This window comes from Topomyia yanbarensis, chromosome 3 (assembly GCF_030247195.1).
Source record: "Topomyia yanbarensis strain Yona2022 chromosome 3, ASM3024719v1, whole genome shotgun sequence".
Lineage (NCBI taxonomy): Eukaryota > Metazoa > Arthropoda > Insecta > Diptera > Culicidae > Topomyia > Topomyia yanbarensis.
The window spans coordinates 144,975,526-145,000,876 of record NC_080672.1 but is presented as its reverse complement, the minus strand read 5'-3'; the positions used below and the strand labels follow the sequence as shown (position 1 = coordinate 145,000,876).

The 25,351-nt window shown below is 36.8% G+C and overlaps 1 protein-coding gene across 3 annotated transcripts in view; it reads right to left on the bottom strand.

Moving 5' to 3' along the window:
* The window catches only part of LOC131691046 (calcium-transporting ATPase type 2C member 1), a 162,755-nt gene extending 140,697 nt beyond the window's left edge, over window positions 1-22,058 (bottom strand). Inside the window, exon 1 of one of the 3 annotated variants that reach the window (XM_058977198.1) lies at window positions 21,772-22,058. Coding sequence is in view for 1 of the 3 variants with exons in the window: in XM_058977196.1 (XP_058833179.1) it covers window positions 21,375-21,620 (246 nt within the window). In the remaining 2 variants the exon portion in view is untranslated. Of the gene's footprint in view, window positions 1-21,374; window positions 21,751-21,771 lie in introns of those variants that run through there. The other 2 variants (XM_058977200.1, XM_058977196.1) reach the window with 2 other exon arrangements.
* Between the last annotated feature and the right edge of the window lie 3,293 nt (window positions 22,059-25,351).

The following is a 25,351-nucleotide window of genomic DNA, read 5'->3' as shown; positions in this document are numbered from 1 at the left end:
TCGGTTCATATAGGACGTTTTTATGTAATTTTGGTACGCTGAATTCGTTTTCGATATTAAAACATTTCAAAAATAAACATTTACTATTCATTAGGGTGTCTCAAAAAAAATTTTTTTTCTAAATCGTTCTTAAAATTTGTGTATATTAATTTTCGTGTGCTAAACCGTTTTTGATATTAATATCTGCAAAAAAAATTATTATACATTAGGGTGGCTCAAAAATAATTATTTTGCTGTGAAGGTTAAAAATTTTTTTAAAGACATTTTTGTACGCTGAATTCTTATGTTGGTTATAGAAAATAGAAATTAACTTTACTATTTATTAGAGTGGCTTAAAAGTAAATATTTTGTCTTTTATAAAGATTTCTTTCAATTGTAATTTTGGAATTTATTTTCCGTATTGAAACGAATTGATTCTCATTATGTGGCTTTAGAAATGACTATATTATTTTTAAGGATGAAATAAGATGTGATCGATTAATTTTGGAACGTTTAATTCATTAGTGGGTTACTTGGTATGAAAACTCCATTTTTTCATTTTCACAACAAACATTTTGAGCGTCTTAGTGGAATATTGATTACATTCACTAATCAACAAGATGGTTAACGATTTTGTTTTCGCAGGTGTGTTTTAAGTTGCTTAGATTGCTTATTTCATACCTTAAATTAAAATAAATCCAAAATCCTTTTTTCGCGTTAATGGTTCATTTAAAAATGGTCTTATTTTATTAGGATAATATCGCATACCCTTAAGCTATATCAGCGCTATGCAAACTCGAAAAAAAGTCTTATCAAATGACTAGAACTCAACTGTGTTCACTCAATTTGACAGTTATTGCGTAAGTTAGCAAACATAGTTCATGAAACATTTTATGACACATTTCAGATGGTTGAAAATATTGACTGAATTTTAAACATTCTTAATTCCTTTACCACTTAAAAACCATACTTCCCATTCGGCTCCTTACTCTTGATCACTAGTAAAACCCTTGTAGATCATGCTCTAAATGCTATTATTGCTGTGCATAAATTAGTGTCATTATTCTAGTCATAAAGTGAATATTCAAATTAAATATCAGTAATAACCATGCGTCTCCATTCACAGTTTTTTCAAATTTTGACTGCTTATCGCAAGTTTTCGCAAAACTAGCATAGGCTCATTTTAAAGAGAAAATGAAAAGCTTTCGAATGAGCATAGTGTGATCGCGGGCATTCACGGGCGTCGTTGTTGTTATCGCTTTAGAAGTTCGAATTCAATAAAAATTCATGACAAACAGTTATCTAAACACTAACTAAACCAACTAGTGACTTATTTTTGGCGATTTTACGATGTAATTTTATCACACGGATTATTTTGGTGAAGTAACGCAATTCATAAAATCAACCGTTTCTTTGAAAAACGAGAATAACCGTATGTAGTTCCTATGGTCAAATAATGCAAAAAACACTTGAGTTATGCCCTTCAAAAAGCTGTCAAAAATTCATTTTGCATTCAAATCACCTAAAATCTCGCGAAAATGTCTCTAATGGCTCAGTTGATACGAGAAAAATACTACTGAGAATATCGCATAACCTTCATATATGGACTTAAGTCCGGGCTCGTCCCACTGTGCAGTGGGTTGAAGAGGAAATGCATCTAGATGAATTGTAGGGGAATTATGGTTAAAACCGACACCTTAAGCTTAACACTTTTTCTAAGTTGCCACAAATCCAATAAAATTATAATTTTTATGCAGAATTCTTCTTCAGAAAATTCTTAACAAGACTTAATTTTTTCAGCGCTTCAAAAAATTAATTTCATTAAAAAATATTGGTTGTAAAACTTGGAAAACAAAGTGACTTTTTGTAAGCACTGCGGGTAAAACCGACACCCCATAGGGGTAAGATCGACACCCCCTTTAATTTATTTTCTCTCCACTTTATTAAAATCTTTATCTTTATTAAACATGAGATATATGCTTGATTAATAAAGTGTGAGTATGTATGATGCAAATATGTGCTTTTTATTGCTTCATCATGTAGTGAGGGGAAGAAAGTTCGAAAGCGTAGTACTATAAATAAGAGTATTTTATGCTATAGGATTATTTATTGATATGAGTATTTCCAAATAATCCTTGCGCACATCATTGCAACCTCCAGTGTCATTTTATTTCATAAGAGAAGATTTTCAAGCGTTCTACGTTCTGCTAATTGGATTCATTCACTTATAAGTGACACACACACTTCTTAGTAAAACTATCTTTTTCAGATTTGATTTTTCGGACTCTGATCATCAACGATCTATTGGAGTATACATAATATCATTGTCTCATTGTGATAAAATTCGTCTATGACAAACCAAGAGAACACTATAAATTCGGTTTGATGACCTTTTTGCAGAAATAGCAAAAGCTTCGTTAGAATCAGATAAGCAAAAATTCCAATTTTTGATTTTTAAAGAGACTTACAAGAAATAAACACAATAAAAGTATTTCTGTGTGTTTCTGCTAATACTATAGTGTTCTAATAGGCTAATTGAAGTGTCACAAAGATCCCCAGTATTTTGAAATGAATCGCAACTATACACAACCATCTTAACAGGGTGTCGGTTTTACCCTAACCATAGGGTGTCGATTTTACCCCAACAGCGCACATTTTTTTATAAAAGCAATTAAAAATATTGAATTTTTCAAACTCGTCTTCAATGCACCTAGTTGATCATAGGACAGGCCGATAATAATAGGTACTGAAAAATGGGGTGATTTGAAAAGCTTTCGTTCGGTTAAAACCTTAAAATCTACCAACGAAATTTTACATCCAGACGAGTATGAACGCTGCTGTCGAATGTTTTGTTAATTTTTATGACATTCGGCGCACTAACGTAAATCCAATTTTTCTTCAAATGCTCTAAATAAACGTACTAATAATATTGTATCATTATGAAATGAATAAAAATTTGATTTCTAGGAAAAGTTGTGGGGTGTCGGTTTTACCCACAGTGTCGGTTTTTCCCACAATTCCCCTATGTGAGATAATAAAAATGTTGCTTTAATCTTCCTCGGACCTCCCATCTTTTCTGGTAGAAAAAAATGTATTATTTTTTTTATTCAATTCGTTTATTTGATAAGGCACGTTGCGTTAGCTTAAAGGTGCCAATTTTGTTTTGTTTTACAAATTGCTTAAAACTAGGGGATTACATATTGATTTTTTTAAAATGAAACTAATACGATTTTATAGCTATCTTATATATCTACACAAGGGGATAATATTATTTTCGTAAGATTAGGGGGGTCATTTAGTTTTTGTGGCAATATGGTTTGACATTTTTATCAGTGAGATTATTGGAGCAAATAATGTTTAACTAAGGGGGACAATTTTTTACGACTATCTTAAAAGTAAGAATAACTAGAGGGCATGATTGAATTTTGTAAAGATTCGTAATTATAGTTATTTTTTTTGGGTAGTAGAGTTGGGCATTTTCAACGACATTATATAATATAATAGTTAAAACTAGAAGAGACAAGAAGAGCTAAATGCTTCGTGAAGATATTGGGGGGGGGGGGGGGTAGGGGTGTTACTTCTGGGTATAAGAGTCAGGGGAGGGAGGGTAGATTATTTCAGTTTGAGGAATCGTGAGATCAACGGATGGATTACAAACTCGGGTGGCCTTCATCAGGGGAATCATGTACTGGGACGCCGGGTGATCCTCCGATTTCGTAGTACGGCTCAGAGGTGGATCGGCTACATTTCGAGTTAAGCGTGTTATGTTCGTGCCGTAGGTCCCGTGTTTGTTGGCTCATTCGATACAGATGCTTTGATACAGGTGGAAGAGGGTTCTGAGAATGATAAGGAAAATAAGAAGGGGCAGTTAGACTTGCATATTGATGGTTTTCACAAAGGTTAAGGGACATATAGAGGACATCGCGGCTTGCCAGCACATCTCGAACCGGGACGTTGGTTGGTCTTCCTCGGGCCCGCAGGGTATCCATTAGCCGAGACCTGGCGGAACTGTACTCGGTGCACGCCCAGACAATGTGCTCGATGTCGTGATAGCCGTCGCCACAAGCGCAGATACCACTATCCACGAGCCCAATACGCCGGAGACGTGCATCCAGCGTGTAATGGTTTGCCATGAGTCGCGACATCACACGAATGAAGTCACGACCCACATCCATCCCTTTGAACCAAGGTTTCGTCGATACCTTAGGGATTATCGAATGTAGCCACCTTCCTAGCTTCCCACTGCTCCACGAAGTTTGCCAACTTTCGATGGTTCTCTGATGAGTAAAACTGAAAAATTCGCTGAAGTAAATTGGTCTTTCGTAAACGTCTCCTTGTAAGGCACCCACCTTAGCTAAGGAGTCTGCCTTCTCATTGCCCGGAATGGAGCAATGAGAAGGGACCCATACCAAGGTAATCTGGAAAGAGTTGTCAGATAAAGCACTCAGTAGCTCCCGTATTTTCCCCAAAAAATACGAGGAGTGCTTTCCATGTTTCATCGAGCGAATAGCGTCAATGGAACTGAGGCTATCCGAAACGATGAAGTAATGGCCTGCGGGTAATGTTTCAATGACTCCAAGGGTATACTGAATGGCAGCTAGTTCTGCGGCGTAAACTGAAGCAGGGTCACTGAGTTTGTAGGAGGCGGTGAACTTTTGATTGAAAATACCGAAGCCAGTGGATCCTTCGAGGTTTGATCCGTCAGTATAAAACATCTTAGAACAGTCGACTTCTCGGAATTTATTATAAAAAATTTTGGAACCACTTGTGGGCGTATGTGGTCCGGAATTCCACTAATCTCGTCTTTCATGGATGTGTCGAAGAAAACAGTAGATTCAGAAGTATTTATGAAATGCACACGGTTGGGATTGTAAGAAGAAGGGTTAATATTCTGCGCCATGTAGTCAAAGTACAGGGACATGAAACGGGTCTGAGAATTGAGCTCAACAAGCCTTTCGAAATTTTCAATCACGACCGGGTTCAAGATATCGCATCGAATGAGCAATCGATATGAGAGTTCCCAAAATCGATTTTTCAACGGGAGAACGCCCGACAGCACTTCGAGACTCATCGTATGGGTCGACTGCATGCACCCTAAGGCGATACGCAAACAACGATACTGAATTCTTTCGAGTTTGATGAAATGTATGTTCGCGGCGGAGCGAAAGCAGAAGCATCCTATTCCATTACCGACAGTATCGTTGTTTGATACAACCTAATTAGGTCTCCTGGGTGGGCACCCCACCATGTTCTGGTTATTGTACGAAGAAAGTTGATCCTTTGCTGGCATTTCTGATACCGAATATGGCATCCCCAAGTACCTTTAGAGTCGAACCAGACCCCTAGATATTTTACTGTGAAGACCTGAGCGATAGTTTGACCCATTAATAGAAGCTGTAGTTGTGCTGGTTCACGCTTCCTAGAAAATACAACTAGCTCAGTTTTCTCCGTGGAGAATTCGATACCCAGCTTAATAGCCCAAGCAGACAAATTGTCCAAGGTATTCTGTAATGGTCCTTGTAGATCGACAGCTTTGGATCCCGTAACAGACACCACGCCATCGTCTGCAAGTTGCCTTAACGTGCAGGAATTGTCAAGACATTCGTCAATGTCGTTGACGTAGAAATTGTATAACAGGGGGCTTACACATGAGCCCTGGGGAAGGCCCATGTAGCTAAATCGTGATGTCGATAAGTCACCATGCGAAAAATGCTGGTTTTCCTGGTTTTTGGATGGCGATGACCTTCACTTGTCTCCAATCGAGTGGGACAATGTTAGTCTCAAGAAACTTATTAAATAAGTTCAACAAGCGTCTCTTGGCAGAGTCTGGCAAATTCTTCAACAAGTTGAATTTGATTCTGTCTGGCCCCGGAGCTTTATTGTTACACGACAAGAGAGCAAATGAGAACTCCACCATCGAAAAAGGTGTTTCGTTCGCGCTATCGTGAGGAGAGGCGCGGTAAATCTTCTGTGCCGGGGCGAAATCCGGACAAACCTTCTTGGCGAAATTGAATATCCAACGGTTTGAATATTCTGCACTTTCGTTAGTACTGTTTCGGTTTCGCAAACGCCGGGCCGTGCCCCAAAGAGTGCTCATCGATGTTTCTCTCGTTAGTCCGTCAACGAACCGGCGCCAGTAACTACGTTTCTTTGCTTTCATCAAACTCTTCTTTCGCGTTTCGAACGTCGCATATTGTCGATAGCTAGCGGGTAACCCGTCGTCCCGGAAGGTCTTATACGCGGCGGCCTTCTCCGCGCACACGTCTGAGCACTCTTTGTCCCACCACGGATTAGGAGAGCGTTTTTGTATATTCGCGCCGGGTACTGGCTTAGTCTGAGCTTGATTCGCGCTGTCGAGAATCAAGCCAGCCAAAAAGCTGTACTCTTCCTCCGGAGGAAGTTCTTGGGTAGATTCGATGTTGTCGGATATCGCGGCAGCATAGCTCTTCCAATCGATATTTCGTGTGAGGTCATACGAAATATTGAATGATTTCAATGGCCTTGAACCGTTATTGATTGAGACTACAATCGGCAGATGGTCGCTGCCGTGGGGATCAGGAATTACCTTCCACGTGCAATTTAACCGCAGCGATGTTGAGCAAAGGGACAAGTCTAAGGCGCTCGGGCGCGCTGGAGGAACAGGAATCCGTGTCATTTCACCCGCGTTTAAAATTGTCAAATTGAAGTTATCGCAAAGATCCTGAATTAAGGAAGACCGTGCTGTACCGTGAGAGTTAAAGTCTCCTAAAACTAGTCGCGGTGCTGACAGGGATTCTAAGATGTCTTTTAGCCGTCGGTGCCCAACCGCGGTGTTGGGGGGAATATATATGGAAGCTATGCAAAGGCTTTTGCCTTTGGTTGTTACTTGACAAGCGACAACTTCAATACCTGTTATCGAGGGAAGGTTAATTCTGTAGAAGGAATAGCACTTTTTGATCCCCAAAAGTACTCCTCCATAGGGGGTGTCTCGATCCAGGCGAATAATATTAATGCCGTGGAAGTAGAGATCTATGTCGGAAGTTAACCAAGTTTCACATAATGCAATTTATTAAAATTTTGAAGGAATCGATTTTCGGGATGATACTTCTGCAATTCCGCTGTAGAACAGTGATCAAATCCGTGACCTCGTTCGATGAGTTAGCCATCGAAGGATACAATCGCTGAGAGGAGGGGCCATTTAGCAGTCAACTGCTTCAAAAATGTTCTCACTGTAGGGAGACTAATAAGACTTTTAATAGGATCAGTAATATTGAAAGTTTTTATTATCCAGTCCACTATGTCCGAGAGTTTTATAATTCCAGTGCTGTGATTACTCTCGAACTGAAACAAAGGAACACTTGGGATTTTTGATGTCCCTGGAAGTGCAGGGAACTCCTTCTATGAGCTTAATCCTCCGAGACCAGGAGCTAATTGCTTCGGTTTGGTTGCAACACTTCCAATAGATGTCACTTTCGGAGCCCCGTCAAGGGACACCTTCTGGCCTTTACAAGGAACTTTAGGAGAGCAAATGTTCCTCCTCTTCCTATAACTTCTAGGCACCCTAGTAGATGTTCCCTCTTGTGGGTTACCAGCCCCGCCTTTGTCAGGAGGCAAGTGAGTATAGATGTTTGTTGAGGATGGTGGCGTAGCATTCTTTAACATTTCTGCGAAAAAATGTTTGGATCGTCCCGCAAGGGAACGTTTCAGTTTATCCCCGCGTAGTTTGTACGCGGGACATGCCGAGATATCATGCAGACTCTCTGCACAGTAAGGACACTTTTCGGCTTGCTTACTGCACGAATCATCTAGATGATTCTCCCCGCATTTTCCACAGCGGGCCTTATTGCTACAATGGGTGGCTGTGTGACCCAGTTGTTTACACTTTGTGCAATTCATGACCCGCGGTACAAACAAACGCACAGGCAGACAAACCTTGTGCAAGAGGACGAAATTTGGTAAAGCGGTACCAGCGAAGGTCACCCGATAAGAGTTTGATAGGGGGTACGTTTTTGAACCATCCCCCGCAACTACTACTGAGTGCAAACGTTTGCACTCAAGTATTTTCACTGGCTGAAGTAAGCGGTCTCTGAAACGGCCAACCCCGTGCTTCAGCAGATCCTCGCACGTCAAACTCTCATCGGTTACGACGCCTTCGGATTGTACTTTTACAGCTGGAATATACACGTTATAATCCCGCGTAAAGTGCTCACAGCAAGCAACATCGTTTGCCTGCTTTGAGTTGGCTAGCAACACCCTTATCTTGTCCGAGCGGACCTTTGAAATTTCGGTCACAGCCAAGAACCGTTCCGTCAGGTCTTTAGAAATCTGAAGAAAATTCAGTGATTTAGTCTTGGGCTGAAAGAAGACCACAAATGGACCAGTTGAGAGTTCTGGATAGCATTTGGGCCGGGGGAGCCTTAGAAGTTGAACCCGATTCAACTTCCATTTGTTCATCCGGAGAGGGAACCATAGAAAACGTCAACGCACGGGGTCAGCGCAGCGTATAAAAAACGACGTCTCTATTGAACAATGTTGAAATCGACTTAACATATTAGCGAAGACTACATATTAAGAAGACTGATCTCTTTCCATCCCCACAAACAAGAAGCGACAGAGTTTGCAGCAACTCTATCGTATGAAGGTAGGAAGTTTAAGGTTCAAAGAACTTTAGGTGAGTGTGTATGAGAATTAAACGCTTGATAGTATGTGTTGAAAAAAATGTGTTTAGCTTAGCGGATTATCCTTCTCTAAAAGAAGAAAATCAGTCGATTTATTAGATCATCACTATTCAAATCATGCTAAATAGCTGCTGGAAAAACGATCGGCTTAGCTGAATGGTGCTTTTAAAAAATTGGCTGTGGTTTTTTCATTGCGCAGTTGTGTTGCGTACCTTAGTAAGTTGTAGTAGTGTGGCAAAAAATCACAGCCACTTTTTCAAAAGCACAATTCAACTAAGCCGACAGTTTTTCCAGCAGCTATTTTGCATGATTTGAATAGTGATGATCTAATGAATCGACTGTTTTTCTTCTTTTGGAGTTTTGAAAAGGTTGTATATGGATAATCCGGTTGCAAAGCTGAACACATTTTTTCCTACGCATACTACCAAGCGTTCAATTCTAACACATGCTCAAAAAAGGAAACTTGAGCCTTAATGTAAAAGTGTATATGTGTGTGTGCATCACAATGGGAAGTATCACATTTACCCGCAAGTGGCGTTGTTGTTACTGTCTTCAGATTCTGAACAGAGTTGCCAGTCTTCTTGATATGCGGTCTTCGATATTAACTTATGGAAATACTATCTGTGGAGCAATAGATTTCAACAATCTGTAGCCGTCTTGCAGTAATATTGATGATTAAATAGCTAAAAATGAGACCGATACATAAAGAATTCTCTATTGTAAAACAACGATCCTGAAATTACGTTACGTTAATCTTCTCGTCTACCCAAACAAACCACAAGCATGAGCAACAGGCCAGCATTGAACGCGTTATTCGCGAAATTTCTTCAGTTTTTCTCGAAAAAAATAACAAAAAATTATCACTATTAGACCGATTGAAAAGAAAGAAGAAACACGAACACAATCAGGCAAACCGTACTGTGGCATTAAGCTGCTGTGCAGAGAATTGCGCTGAATTTTGCTCAAGATTGGGTTGAAGAGGGAATTTTATCTAGCAAATTTACGATACCTTGTTGATTTATTATTGAAAATAAGGTAGTACCTACCAGCTTCGAATTTAAAGTAAGTAGCATCGCTAAAAAGTAGTTGAATCTAAAAGCACGCCACGCGCCTTCAAAGCAAATAAGGAGAGAAGAAAATATTCTGCTGAAATGCAACATTATGTTCGAAAGTAAGTGTCACATTAAACATGATTTATTTTTATTTAATTCGTTTATTTGAAACGACTCAAGTCGTTAGCGTCACGGATGCGTGGGTATTTTATATATTTACAATATTAAAAAAATAATAGGGAGAGGCTGTCCGATCACGTACTTTAAACTTTTTTTATTATAGAGGTTTTAACCTTAGGGTCATTCGCCTCTTTTTGGGTTAGCGAAATCTCTTGGAAAAATCTCTAACCCTATGTGCGGGGTTGGGAATCGAACCCAGATGAGCTGCGTAAAAGGCAATCGATTTACCGACTACGTTATGTCCATCCTCTACTTCAAACTTGCAATTAGCGGTGAGAATATATTTGATTCCTCGCCAACTGTATTTTATGGGGTCATTCATATACCTATTCGCTGGACTTGTACTTGCCATTCGAAATAGTCGATACAAGCCTTTCTTCTCGCTCAGGCATGAAAAACAAATAATAAATCGAGCATTAAGTTAAAGTTATAATGTTCAAAGTGTCTGTACTTCGCTTTGAAACGGTTCGGTTCTGAATGATCGCTTGTAGTACATGATACTTCAAAATTAGTGTCCTTTCCGAAAATGAATGTCTTGTTTTACCCTTTCTGCCCCGACGTATCAAAAAAGGTAATTTTTCATGATATTTCTGATGGAGACGCATGGTAGTGTTCGATTAACCAGGGTTCACAATATAATTTATAAACATTTCTCAGCGATTTCAACAATTGAAAAAATGTGTATTCTGATAAAAAATCACATTAAATTTAATGTTAAATTTTTGAACCACCTGAAGCGTCACAATTTTGAAGAAAAAGAAATTAAAAATAAACAATTCGGGCCACTTTTGAGGTTTTGTCCGAATTTTGTATGGAAGTTGATCACTGTGCGTCGTCATACACGTTCCTTTCATCATCGTGGTTACTGCCTTGATGCTCGCGATCAAGTGTTCTTCCTATCTTCCCTTCCTTGTGGGTCATGAGTGCGAACTAGAGATGGGCGCATGAATCACGAATCGATTAAAAGAATCGATTCTTCAAAAAGAATGAATGAACCGCGATTCTTTTTTCAAGAACTGCGATTCACTGAAAAAGTGACTAATTATTATGAGCCCAATGAGATCCAACAAGAACTGAATGAATCAATTTAAGAGGTTGGCATGATTATGATTCTTTAGAGCGAGTTAAGGGGGGTGTAAGGGTTCCAGCGTAAAAAAATCAGTTGCTTGTCAATTTTTTTTAGAAAGATGGGTGAAGCGAATTGATCGAAACTTTTTTACATTACACTACATCATTTCAATAACATTCTGTATTTTTTTCGGGCAAAAATATCAACTCAACACATAAAATGGCGAAAATGTTCTTGAAAAACAGTTATTCCACTATTTTATTAGTAAAAAAACTCTTAATTGAAAAAATAATCTCAAAAACTCAACGTAGGGGTTAGGCATTTTTTACATAGAATGTGTATGCAAAGTTTGAAATAAATCGGTCAAGTAGTTTTTGAATGGCAGTTAACATCGCAAATCGTGTTTTTCCAGAGACGTTCCACAAAAAGCTTCATCACAAAAAGCTGTAGATATTGTTGCATGAACAAATTACAGAATGTTATTGAAATGATGTAGTATAATGTACAAAAGCTTCGATCAATTCGCTTCACCCATCTTTCCAAAAAAAAACTCAACCGGTTAGCCCATCTCTAGTGCGAACTCTCCGTCATTGATAGCAGCTTCTTCACTGATGGTATTAGTTGTTGAGTTTGTGGTGCTTGATCTGGCTTTTGTAGTTGTCATTGTTGCCTGAACAGCAGCCACACAACGATTTATGGTTTAGGCAATGATATTGGATACTGAGTTTTGGCATTTCTTTCCGTAGATAAGTTTCCTCGGTGATTTCTGGGAGGGCCTTTGTTCACAGAACTGACATTCATTTTTTGTCATTGACATGTACAGAGTTCGTTGCGATTTGACGTCTTTGGATTTTTCTCGTCTACTCCAACATCCCGCAAGCAACTGATGAGCAACAGACAGTATTGAGTAAAACAGAACGCCAGAGGGAGGATTCGTACCAGCAACCCTTATGCTATCCCAGGGCTATAATGACGTCACATGACCATCGCATAGGCGACAGTGATCGTACCACTGCCTTTAAGGCGAAATCACACACAAGCAGAGAAATTAAAATAGATCAAATGTGTTAGATGGTGAGGGGCTGTCGTGTAATTAGATTTTTGCCATTCTCACATAGAAAGGTTTTGCTATTTCAACTTTCTAATCGAATCTCTTACACCAATTGACTCAGTTCGTCGAGATCGGAAAATGTGTGTTATGCATGTGTCAAATAAACTCACTCATTTTTCTCAGAGGTGGATGAGCCGATTTTAACAATATTATATTCAAAGGAAAGGTGCAGCATCGCCATTGATCGCTATTGAACTTCATTTGGATTGGAGTTCTGATTCCGGTGTTAAGGGTTTAAAAGTGCGGTCACACAACACAATCCCATATCAAATGGTACCATCATGATGGCTAAATGATGTAATACACATTTACACAATCAAAGTAGGTTTGAGCACACCGGCCACCTATGACGGTTCTTGAAGCCCCCGGGGAACTTGGCAACTTCCAAATGTCACACTTATTTATTTTATTTATTTTATTTATTTATTTAGAATTTTCGATTGAATTTTACAAATTTGATATCAAATGAAAGATATGATACTCCCATTGATTGCTATTGAATTTTTTACAGATCTGACTTTTGGTTCCGGAGTTATAGGTTGGTTAGTATGGTCACACAGCAAATTTTTCATATAAATCGTTACAATCGTATTATTACCTGTTATAAATATTACCTCGGTGGTTAAAAATCTATTGAAATGAACATCACATTACTTCGATTTGCAAATCTAGATCACTGATGGCCAATCAAAGATTCTTTAAAGTTATTGTCCACTATCGACAGTTCCGGAACTGCCGGGTCTCGGGCATATTCTAGAATTAATGTCACATCCGTTAGTCGCTAATGACTTAACCCTCCGGAAGTCGCGCAAATGGCTCATTGAACGAGCAGCCGCAGCTACTCTAAGACGATTTCGCTGGATTTTCAGAGCAACGTGCACTCAGTGCACTAACGCGACTTGCGGAAGGTTAACCAATTTTCACAAATCAAAATAGCAAATGGAAGATTTAAAAGGGGAGGTTTCACCGCTTACCAATTGTAAAAAGAATGTAATTGACATTTCTACAATGTTATATTTAACGTAACCAGCATTTAAATGATAGTTCGGATAAATGAGAAAGGCACAATTGTACCACTAAATGGATTAAAACAGGTATACAAGGTATCGTAACATTTTTAAAGTGGACAAAAGTGAAATACAAATACGAAAACATTTTTTTGCGCTAAAGACATAGTTTCGAAGCTGTTTGTAAGAGATTTGGTTTCTTCAGTAAAGTTGTCGAGAATGCTATTACCTTCGATCAAAACATGAAATCTCTAGGTATACAACAAATCGAGAAATTAAGCGATGTTAACAATTTTTTCCTAAATCCACATTTTTTTTATTTGGATTATTTCAAATGCAATTAACCGTTATGTGCCCCACAAAAAACAACCGATAAGATTCCCGAGCTACTGCCTATTAAAAAATTTGTATTTATGTCAATTTTTATTTAATTTGAATTCAGAATGTCATCGATTTTTCGACCCAGCTAAATGAAACTATATGGACCAAAAAGCGAAAAACGAAACCACGCGCACATTAAAATTTATTCCATTTCCGCTCTTTTCTGATTTTTTGTGAGTAATAGACGTCCTGAAGAATCGAAAAATGCAACTGTTAACCCAAAATTGTTATTGATATCGAAAATATCACGCTCGATTTTAAATTGCCTCTTAGTGAGTAAAAACAAGCGAAAATTGAACGCTAAACTAAAAAAATAGTTATATTCAATAAATTTTTTTGGTTGATTAAAGTTAAGTAAACGTAACTGTAATAAGTACTCGAAGAAACAAACATTTTTTGAATGATAAAGTATTCGGTCGCTTTTTTAAATGTAACGTAACAGTCCAAAATCCCAAAAAGTCTTTTTGTACATAGATTACTACGTCAACAAAACATAAACATAAAATTTTCTTCGATCATTTTCGACCTATTTTCTAAAAAAATAAAACAATGGCGGTATGTCGTTGTGTAGAGCCAAAAACAATTTGTAAGGTAACAGTCTTTTACTTAATTTTTTATACTATGTTTATTTTATAACCCAAAAACGTACTTTTTATGCTCAAAATAAGTTAAATAAGGCAAGTAGTTTGCAAATAATTTCATTGCTGCATTTACTGTTTTCTCTCCAAAAGCGACTTTAGTATGAAAATTTAGTATAACTATTGCACGATTTCACCCGGGAAATTCTGTATGGATAGCATAGGGGCAAATGCCAAAACATTGTCGAGGAAGCATATTATTACTTTTGATTGCATCGTACATTACTTCAGAATTTGTTACTGTATTGAACAGTACAGAAATGAATATTAACATCGAGAAATCTATAAAAATGATATTATCGATGTAAAGTACATTTTGAATAAGCTTGCTTTTATTACTAAAGTAAAAAGTATTCGCGACATAGCGACGGCTCATCAAATTCAAGTGAATAATGAAGCATTTGCTTCTTATAACACTACGAAACAAGCATATAATTTACTAGTTTCATTAACTTTCAATTGGGTCACAACATGAAAAATAAAATTCTTTTATTGCATAATAAAATTTTATTTAAGAATTTTATTCTTCTAGTAGTGTCCCAAAGAAGTTAAAAACGTATCCATATGAATTTCCTCTCGAATCTTCAGAAAGAATTAAAATTTATTTTCTACTGCAATGTAAACAGATCCGTTTGATACATTCGGACTTGCTCGACAATAGTTGTACTCACAAGGTTTAGTGTATTTGAACCTATGCGAAAGTATAGTAGGTAGGTGATTGAAAAGAAGGTATTGTCCTGCTTATCCAATTTCAAAAAATATTTTTTTTTCTCAATTGACCACGTATTATTCAAAACTCCCAAGTGGGAAAAATTTTGGACAAGACCAATTTCTTTGTGCATGAGGGCACATGCCTTACATGAAGTATGGTTTTTTTTTGTTTTAGTGTTTCGGATTCTCCTCGTCAGTAACTAGCACCATCTGGGTGTCCAGTTAGACTATGTATCTGAACTAGTACCCAAATTAGCACTAGTTAGACACTAAATTCCAAAAAGTCACACGTCTTGCGTGAACACTAAACCACTGGCTTATACCGAGTGATGTCTCGATAGTAAGCACAGAGGTTCTGTTTGCCGACGAGGAATATGAACCGAAACTGTCTTTTGGTATAAGTACCAAACGCCTGGAATTATGCAAAACTCCCAAGTGGGAAAAATTTTGGACAAGACCAATTTCTTTGTGCATGAGGGCACATGCCTTACATGAAGTATGGTTTTTTTTTGTTTTAGTGTTTCGGATTCGTATTATTAACGTCAGCTGCATCGGAATAAACTAAACAATGATACATTGTATTGGGATCCAAATCTAGTTTTAAATTATATAAGTTTAAAAATAAATTGGGTTTTTTATAATTTAATTTCGATTTCTTTGAATCTATTGCATATTTTATTATGAAAACAACTTAATTAATCCAAATTTAGACGCACATGTAACGTAACTGTCTTTTAGTGTAACGTAACAGTCCGAACATTTTTGCTTTCACACGAATTTTTTTTTTCCAACGTTATCGACATTTTGTTTTCAGCTTTCGTCCTCAAGATTAGAAAATATGTAACATTTGTTAAAAATAGTTCATTAGGAGAGCAGACTTTTTCGGCAATGTAAGCCAACTTTAAAAGTTGCTTCCAAAATGATGTAACGTAACAGCCCATACTTAGACGTTTTTAACTCACAAATAACAAAGCATACAAAAATTTTTATATTTGTAGAAAATCTCACCAAATGAGCATACTCTCAGTTGGTTGTATAATTCATAACAGAAATATGTATTATCAGGGAAATTCATGTCGAAATAACCGTCTGAATGTCCGCGATTTGGTCCATATGTGTTAATCTTATTCCAGTAAATCCAGATTTTCGAGCGCATGTTCTACTTTATCAGGAGATATAAACTTAAACAATAGGATTCCACTAAAATTCACAAATAGCATCCCAGTACTGGAATATACTTCCGGAATTCCAAATAATCGAGTACCAGATGAATTTATCCGGTACATTTCCATTAAGTTTAAAAGTTGATGAGCTTCTGAATCAAATTAAAAAAAGTAAAACAACTGTTCGATTTTCCAAAAAAAAACCAATAGAAAAACCATGTTGACAAAAAAATCGATGTTCGGAGTGTTCAAAATTTTAAACAAAACTTCATTACAATGAAACATTTTTGGATGAAAAAGGAACCATTCAAGCACACGAAATTATAAGCAAGAATTTAAAAAAAAAGATATAAAAATTGGTTGATCGTTCACAGCATTGGTACTTTTCAAAAAACTCCATTCCGAGAAAATCGCGTTAAAGTATTTTGTTAATTCCATTCGTGGATAGAATCAGCGGGCTATGAACGGCTATAACTTCAAATGCGTGTACTTTTGGAATATGCATTTTTTCGATTTTTTGAGCCCAACTTCGTATATTTCTATACAGCAGCACAAAATGATAATCGAATTGGGCTAGCTTACAGCGGTATACTACACGAACATACTTACTACTTGAATGGCTGACGTCCAAAAGGGGCTATCCACATTTTTTTTAAATTGAATTTTTTGCATTTTTGAATAGTTCTAAGTAACCCACGTGGACAGTCATTCAAGAAAATAAATGAAAATAATTTTTAGATTTTTTGCTATTAGCAGTCAAAGTTGAGCATGAAGGTAACCCTAGTACTAGCTGGCGTCCAAAAGGGGCCAACCCTAAATTTTGTCTAATGGAAATTCGTGTTTTATCGTTCGTTTTCCGAGGTTTTATGTAAAAGCAGTCCATCGATTCGCCATCAGTAAATGTTATGTTGTAGCTCACTTATCGGTGAACTCGATATAATATAGTTTATGGTTGGATCGCATTGTACGTTGGCGTTTCGGCCCAGATATTCGTTCCTGAAGGTAAGTGCCGCTCACATACTTGCTATGGGAAGGGTAAAGCAGCAGGAATAGGTGGATAGAAGAAGTCAGAGGAAGTAGAGGAATGTGTGAAGAAAGATGACTGTAAACTGGCCTTAACTCTAAAGCAAAAAATAAGGAAAGGACGTGTGAATTATGGGTTAGCCCCGTTTTGACGCTAGGTACCCCCGGAGTTACACCCTCGAAATACAAAAATGCTCTTGAATTGAAGAGTAGTTCATGTAATGATCTTATTTTTTCTAGACAACATGGGTCAATGAAGTGCTAATTAAATTGTGTATTTTAATAATAAAAGCAATGTTAATATGGAAATGCCGAAGTTTTTTCCATTTCCTGTAAAAATGCAAAATGTGGGTTAGCCCCTTTTGTACTCCAACCACTCACTTGACGTCATCGCCGCCAAAAATTAAGATTTGAAAATCGCGTCACAATATGAGGGTTGAAGCCTAGCGTCTATTATAGCAAACATCTTTCTCGCAAAACAAGTGTAACACGCCATACAAAACTGTTGATAATTTGAACTATGAGTACTCAAATTTAAAAATATTGCGATCTTTCAAAAAATAAGTATCGACTTGAGTTGAATTTTCTCAACTTGTGAATAACCTTTACTCTTTGAAGTATTTGGATGAAAACACAACTAATACAAGTGCCAAAGAAATATTGACAAATTAACCAATCAGTAAACAAATCGGCGATTTGACATTCGGAAAGCAAAATATTATGTTACTCCAATTCTTGTGGCTTGGTAGCTGTTTGTAGCTTCTAGTGTTATTAGGATATCAAATTTACACAAAATGAACGCGGGCAAAGGTCCCCGCAATAGATTTCTAGGCATATCTATAACGCCGAGATATCTATAAATTCCGATGCATTCCTTTGCATTATTATTAGCTAAAAGGAATGGTTATTTTTTGTACTTGATTTTGTATTTGATTTACCAGAAAAAAATACACGAATTTTTTACATTAAACATCCTGAACTTAAAACTAAGTAAACGAGAACAGCACACGTTTCGACTACGTGCAATTTTTTTGAAATCAAGTTGCTGGTCACTCATTTTATATTATTTTGAACGGGCATAATACTTAATGTATTCGAAGTGTATTTGTGTCTAATGTCCAATAACACATTTCTGTTGTCTTTCTCTTTGCACATCAACGTAAAAGCTCAAAATTCACGGGAATTAGCCGACCGATAGAGTATATTAAACGGGTAAACTGGACGTTAGTGCAATTCTCAGATTTTTTTTTCCGGGATTCAGTGAAGCTAGTAAAATCGAATATCAATCCTTATTTTTTATATTCTTCTAATGTAAATCAGGAAGATTTTTTTTTTCAAGCAGCAATATTTCTAAACCACTCAAATTGGGAAATAATGAGCAGATTCAATGCAACATGCGCAACTACTTCGCTTCTTGTTTCTGTTACTAAACGCAACTATTACTAGCTACATAACAAAAATCGCGACGGTAGCGAATAACTTTCAAGGTTGAAGCCGTGGATAAATAAGTAAACAACAAGCAAGTTAACATCAGGAGCTACACTTCTTTAAAACGAGAAAAACGTGACTTGTCGGAGCTTTGTTTCATGAATGGTCATATCTACATACACCGAAGACCCGTTTTTATCAGCCCTTGTGGTGTATCTTTGATTGACAAAATGGGGGCAATAACAAAACATGTTTATTTATTTATTTTTATAAAACATTAGTCCGTATACACTGCCTCATAACCCTGGCTGGTTAATGAAATCGGCTCGAAAAGCTGACAAAATTAGGGGCTGATAAAAACGGGTTTTCACTGTATATAAAAGTCAATGTTTGTATGTATATGATTTATGGACTCCTAAACTTAACCGATTGCTGTGAAAATTTATACATAGTAGACATTTGTTCTGGAGCGTGTTTGTGTGCTATTGGTTAAGGATTATCTGCCCACCAGATGGCGCTTTGGAACAAATTGTGTTTTCCTCCTATTTCGTTGAAAGTCGAAGAAACGCGCGATGGGTATTAGCTAGTATCATATAATAGTTCTATCCATTTTAAAGATTTATTGCGCGTCTTACTCTATACTAACATAATTATTGCTTATTTATATTACTTACATTCGATAATAGCAAAAGTTATTACTGTGTCGATACTCAAAAGATTTCCTTCACGAATAAACCTATAATGTGTTTAATTTAAATAAAACTTGCCAACACTAAGCTTTATACGTGTTCTATCATAACCCAATTACATCAGTAGTTGTCTCATCTGTAATCTGCTTATTACAATTCAAGAATTTTTCATATTACACAAGAGTTATTGTACAATTTACAAGTTCACCACGTAACTAGTATTAAAATAATTTATAAAAGATACGGGAGAAATCACGTAAGTTTTACGTGAAATTCCGATGGAATGATAGTTGAAATGTTTGTAAAAATTACAAACTTATCATATAGGTTACTTTAGGCTATTAGGTTACTTTGTAAATAATACGTGGAAAATCACGTAAGTATTACGTGAGATCAGGCGAGTGTTCATTCTGTGTTACTTATGATCCACGTAAAAGTGAAAAGTGCGATGGAGAAAAATCACATGTTTTCACGTAGCATTAACGTGTGGATTATTTTGAAAAAATAGTATAAAATTCGTAATAATAGAGTAGAATGAGGTAAAATGGGTATGGTGGTACAATAGGTATAAGACATTATCTTTGCTATGTTATTGCAGAGGTCGCTCATGTTGCGTTAATTAGATACACGATAGAGAATATCGTTGACGACTGTCATTTCAGCTGTTACTTTGGATCAGCTGTATTAGTTATGGCGTCGTTTATGTTTTCGTGGGTTGTTCTGCGAAAACGCATTATCTTTAGTTCTCAGTACAATACATTTAATCAATGTAAAGAATTGTTAAGTTAGTTTAAACCTATGTAAAAACTAATGCTGAACACGAATTAACCCTAGTAATAATTTAGGTTTTATGGTAGTTTTATAGCCACTCATAAAGCCTAGACTGCTCTTGTAGCATACTATAAAACTTGAATTGTTACTTGGGAAGTGTTTGTTTTTCGATATATTTGTTTTTGAAAAAAATGCGGACATAAACATGAAACATACGAGTAAGATAGGTCACTACTATAATGTAAATTAGAATTATTTTGAATTATTTTGAGTGGCCATCCAGACCTGAGAAAAAATATTCAAAGTTTGAGGGTTGCTATACCGTTCTTTTAATTATAAGGCACGAATAAAATCAACATCCCCCCCTTAAAAACAGTAAAACTAGTAATTACAAAAATGGTTGCATAAAAACTGGAATTACGGCAGCTAACATAAGCTTTAGTTTGGGTTTCTTCCTAGACTATACTTAAGAAATGGAGTTTCATATAATGTTTTTACTATATTGCCACCTTTTCAAGGCAGTTTTAATTCGAAATAAATATAAATATATTTTAACTAAGTAGAAGAACCGTGCTTCCATTAATATAACATTCATTATTAGCCCAAAACTCTGGGCCTTATGAAGGGTTAACATTGACGTTATAAAAAAACAGGAAGAGATAGTAATATGATGTTGGTTGGCAAATAATGGATCGTTCTGAGGCTCAACATACGCACAATAGGTATTGATATGTTTATAATTAGTTATTTTGAGAAATTTAACAAAGACTTTATTAAAACTTTAGCTTTGGACCTAATATAACAAAGACATAGTGCTCTAACAACTGAGCTTTTGCAGCGCAGCTCGTGTGATGCGGCTTGGTCGCATACCCGAGTCCAAGGATACGAGGAGGCGCAAAGCCGTTGCGCAACTGCCGAACGAGGTATTGATTAACCCACCATCAGAATTACAAGCAAATCTGTAATCCTCTCGTTTTCCCGGTTTATTCAAACATTGGGACTATGGTTAGTTTAAAGCAGTGCACTAGAAGCAGAACGCTAGAAAGCGATATGGCGTAGTCACAACCGGACACTGACAAATGGGGTTACGCCGTTACCGCTCAGTCGGCTTTAAACTAGCCATAGCCACTATGTTTTAGTGAACAGGGCAATTGAGAGGACCACAGGTTTGCTTATAATTCCGGAAACCGGTTAATAAACACCTCGCCCGACAGATCCGGCCTCGGAACAAACTTTGGTGAAAAAATACACTTTTGCTCTCGGATTCGGTTTATGGCAAAATGTACGCTTTTGATAAATATCCGCATTAAAAATGGACCTCTATCACCAAAGTCTATAAACTAGACAATTACCCTGTATTAAAATCTACTGTTAGTATGTTAGTAAAAATGCTTGATCAAAAACTAATGATTGAAACCTCGGCCAAACTAACTACATACTAGCTTATTTTGACGATAAAGGATGATAGAATATGTAAGATTAGTCGTTGATGTCATATTTGTTCGTTTCGCTCACCGCATTGATCGATCCGATCTTGTCGCCAGCAGCTAGAAAAGTTTTAAAGAAATTACGTCCGAACATTCGCTGCTTCTTGTGATAGTGCTGACCATTACCGTGCAGCGGTTCATGGGGTACTCGTTCATAACCATATTTTATATCACTTCTGGTACCATCTTCCTCCGCTCCCTTGCCTTTCGAGCCACGAAGACTAAATCTGCTTCCCAGAAATTCAGCGAATTCAACAAAAACTTTGCTGGGCATTTTATGACGCGATTTGTCTGAACGTACATATATAGAAGGGCCAAACAGAAAATATGAATCCCTTGTGCAAACTTATTTCTATTGATGCCGATCTACTACATAAATAGAACTAATTGATTTAAAGACATGTTTGTAACTATTGCTCCCGTACCGTGAACGTTTCTGGACGCAGCAGCTGCTTACTTGTTTAACTGGATGATGTTCTATATTCTGCACCAAAGGCTTTCTCCGAGCAACACGTCCTTTCTGTATAACATAAATCGAACACTTGAACACACTTTTAACATTCGCACTTTTCACGATAAATCTGGCAAGATACTTTGCTCACAAATTGAATTATCATTTTAATTTGAACAGGAAAATAATTGGAGGGTTGCAACCAAAAGAGAACTCCCGAATTGATCGATTAGATTTGCGTGTACTGCGGCCTGCGGCTGATTGCGGATTGTCCCCACGTCAAACAGGATTTGACATTATAGAATGTCATCGAAACCAAAGACGATGCTTATATGTTTATTTATAAAGACATGTGGAATGAAAAACAGTAAATTTCGACATATAGATCTTTCTTTAGGGCCTAAATTGCAAATGTAAACAAACTGCGTTTTCGCTATTATGACATTTTGCGACAAAAATACTACAAGATTGAGGTGAAAATTAGTTAAAATCTCGACAAACATATGATTAAGGCGTAAAAACCAACTGTCAAAATTCTCTATGAAAGGAAATTAAGGACCAACCGTTACTGGCCGAATGCAGTACATAGTAGTTAACGCAAAGAAAACTTTTCCCTTTAATCTACTGCCAACATCTGTGATCTGCGAGTTACGGTTTGTCCGGAATTTCCATTCAAAGTGAATTTTGACCACGTATATGGCACCCCCATTCCAATTGTATTGAACTGACATAAGTCAACATCTCAGCGGGCACACAAATTATGGGCCCCACTGACAGTTCAGATTGTTCTGCTCGTTTTGCTCGAAGCTCGATCTTCACTATTCAGATACGGCACGGCATGCCTCAATCATTAGATTTTTGTTAAAAAGTTTAAATATTGCACCGCTAATTGATGAAAAGTGTTGTTTTGGACATGTCGGTGAATAACAAAAAGCTTTTCACCATGATGCCCAACAAATTAAACGAACTCGAGTATCACAAAATTGTGTCGAATAAAATTGATTTTGTTTATTGTGGATGGACCCTAACGCGATGTTTTAGATGTTGGCACAGAAATCATGGCGGCGTAACCAGCCTCCTGGCAACCCTATACCATCATATGGAGTTTGACAGCGACCGACATATATGGGGCGTTATAGCTATAAAGCCCCAAACAAAGAATTATGTTCGGCACTATGCTCGATATTCAAGCATTCCACACGACGTTTTGCATCTTGTGGGATGATTTAATATCATATCATTCAGAAAATCGACATTTTGTAACTAAATACAGCTTCTAATCATTCGGTTCAAAATCAATGTTTTGCTTTTCATGGCAGTGATGCTGGCTGTACAGAGACGTCGTCCTTGACAGGGGGCTGGGCGTAACAGATACCTGATTTTGACAGTTGGCTTTTAAGCTGTAATAGCTGTGTGTCGTGAAATGGTTTTTAGTTCGATTTATAATTAAAGAAAACAAAACGGCGAAACATGCATTTTCTTCGAGATTTAGACTTAGGCCCTTCTTCTCATACACCGAGCAAAAAGCACCTGAGAATTTCATAAGTCTCGGCATATGAACCAGCCTTCTGACGGTTCCATTGAACGCTTTAGAATGTCATAGGCAGGCGTATGAATTCATTTATCTTTATTCATGCACTCCATAGACGTCCAAATAATGTATTTCATAAGACAGCCTTATGACTGCGCTCTAATATATGCATTTAAGAATTTCATAAGTTTTTCTTATGAAACCCATATGAGATCCGTTATTGATTCTATAAAAATATATTTTGTTTTTCATAAACGTCTCTTTTGTGAAAAGTTCATAATTGTTTTCTATGAATTCAGTATTGGCGTGGACGACCAACCAGGAGCTAATAGTTTTAGGCCAGCACTTCTTGGTAACCGCTGTTTGAAGCAAAAGAAGCGAGATTTTTAGTCAAATTTCAACAAAATTTTAAATAATTGTTTTTTTTTGTATGTTATTCAATAAATTACCGTGAGCATTAAATTAGTTTAGATGGTTCTGATTTTTGTGGAAGAAATCCGATTATTATTGATATGAACTTTGAAATGAATTGTGCATATAATTAGTGTCTGACGCGTATATTTTATTTATCAGAATCATTTGAGAAGTAACAATCATTATCATTCAGTTGCCAAGTCCAGTTTCCCAGTTGTCTAGGCCCAGTTTCCCAGGAAATATTGACTCATTATATACAAATTTTAATATTTAATGAGATTTTTCTCTTCAATCTTGTGAAGGGATCTACACTTGGCGATTCATTTGACCCTCGTCTCAATGTTGATTTTTACTGTTAATTTTTTGACTAATAAAAACGCTCGAGAAATGTCAGCCATGTTCTAATTTTTATATAAATGCACAATAATATCCATAAAATAAAAAACTTATGACATTCATTCGAACATTGTGTTGAATTTCATAAGACTGCTTCATATAAATCATAATTTCTACTATGTTTTCTGCTTAGAAATGTCAGCAATTTTCATAAATGGGCACCTATGGCGTTCATTTGGACATTTTCATGAATTTCATAAGACTGTCTTATGAAAATAGTAAGAGATGGATTTGCAAAATTTTCCCTCCAAATCATAAGACAGACTTATAAAATCCATTTACATTCCTTATGTCCGAAAGTCATAAGTCGTTTTTATGGAAATTCAATGTAGATTTTGCTGGAATATAAAGGCTAAACCACAGAGAACAGACGTCCATCTTCAGCATTCAACTTGTGTAAAATCTCTAACGGTTTCGAAGGTAGTATTTGACAATACTTTCCAAAATTCATTCATCAGCTTGCAACATTTGACAAGTCTTCTGCTCGATTGGAATGTCATTGACAGGACTCGTGCGCGATTGGAATGACACTGACAGAAAAATGATAAACAAACGATTGACGTTTCGAGTCTTTATCCAGAGGGATTCAACGTCGTTAACCGAATGCAAAACAAATATGTTCCGAGACGAAATCAATAGACTTTTCTACGGCGCATGTACGTACACGTGACGTGACACAAATACTACATCACTAGCTGGTGGAAAATAATAAACAAAGATGGCAAAAGCAAATGGGATTGTTTTCAACCAGGAAGCTGCAGAAATGTTCGTGTGATCGGGCGACAAGAACTCAATGGGAATACCAGCGACAATCCTAATCTAATGTTCTGTATCTACTAATACCCTTTAAATGAAAATTTACGACTTCATAAACTAGTTTTAATGGATAATAATAGATGTACTAAGTGTTTGGGAACATATAGCCACTTTATTTGACAATTTGGTCCACGTGGATGATGGTTCTTCAAGAGTACTAGGCAGATTTTGAATATTTGAATTGATATGGTCCCAATACTTTGGATAGTTCACTTAATTTTTAAATTTTATACAGTGTGCATTTGAATGGTGCTTACTTAAGATTTGGATTTGAATTTATATTATCCCAATACTTTGGCTAATTCACTTAAGTTTTAATACATTGTGCAAATTGAATATTTAATTTAACTTATATGTAATGAACCAACAATCATAGGATACTGCATCGGTCTGGGTC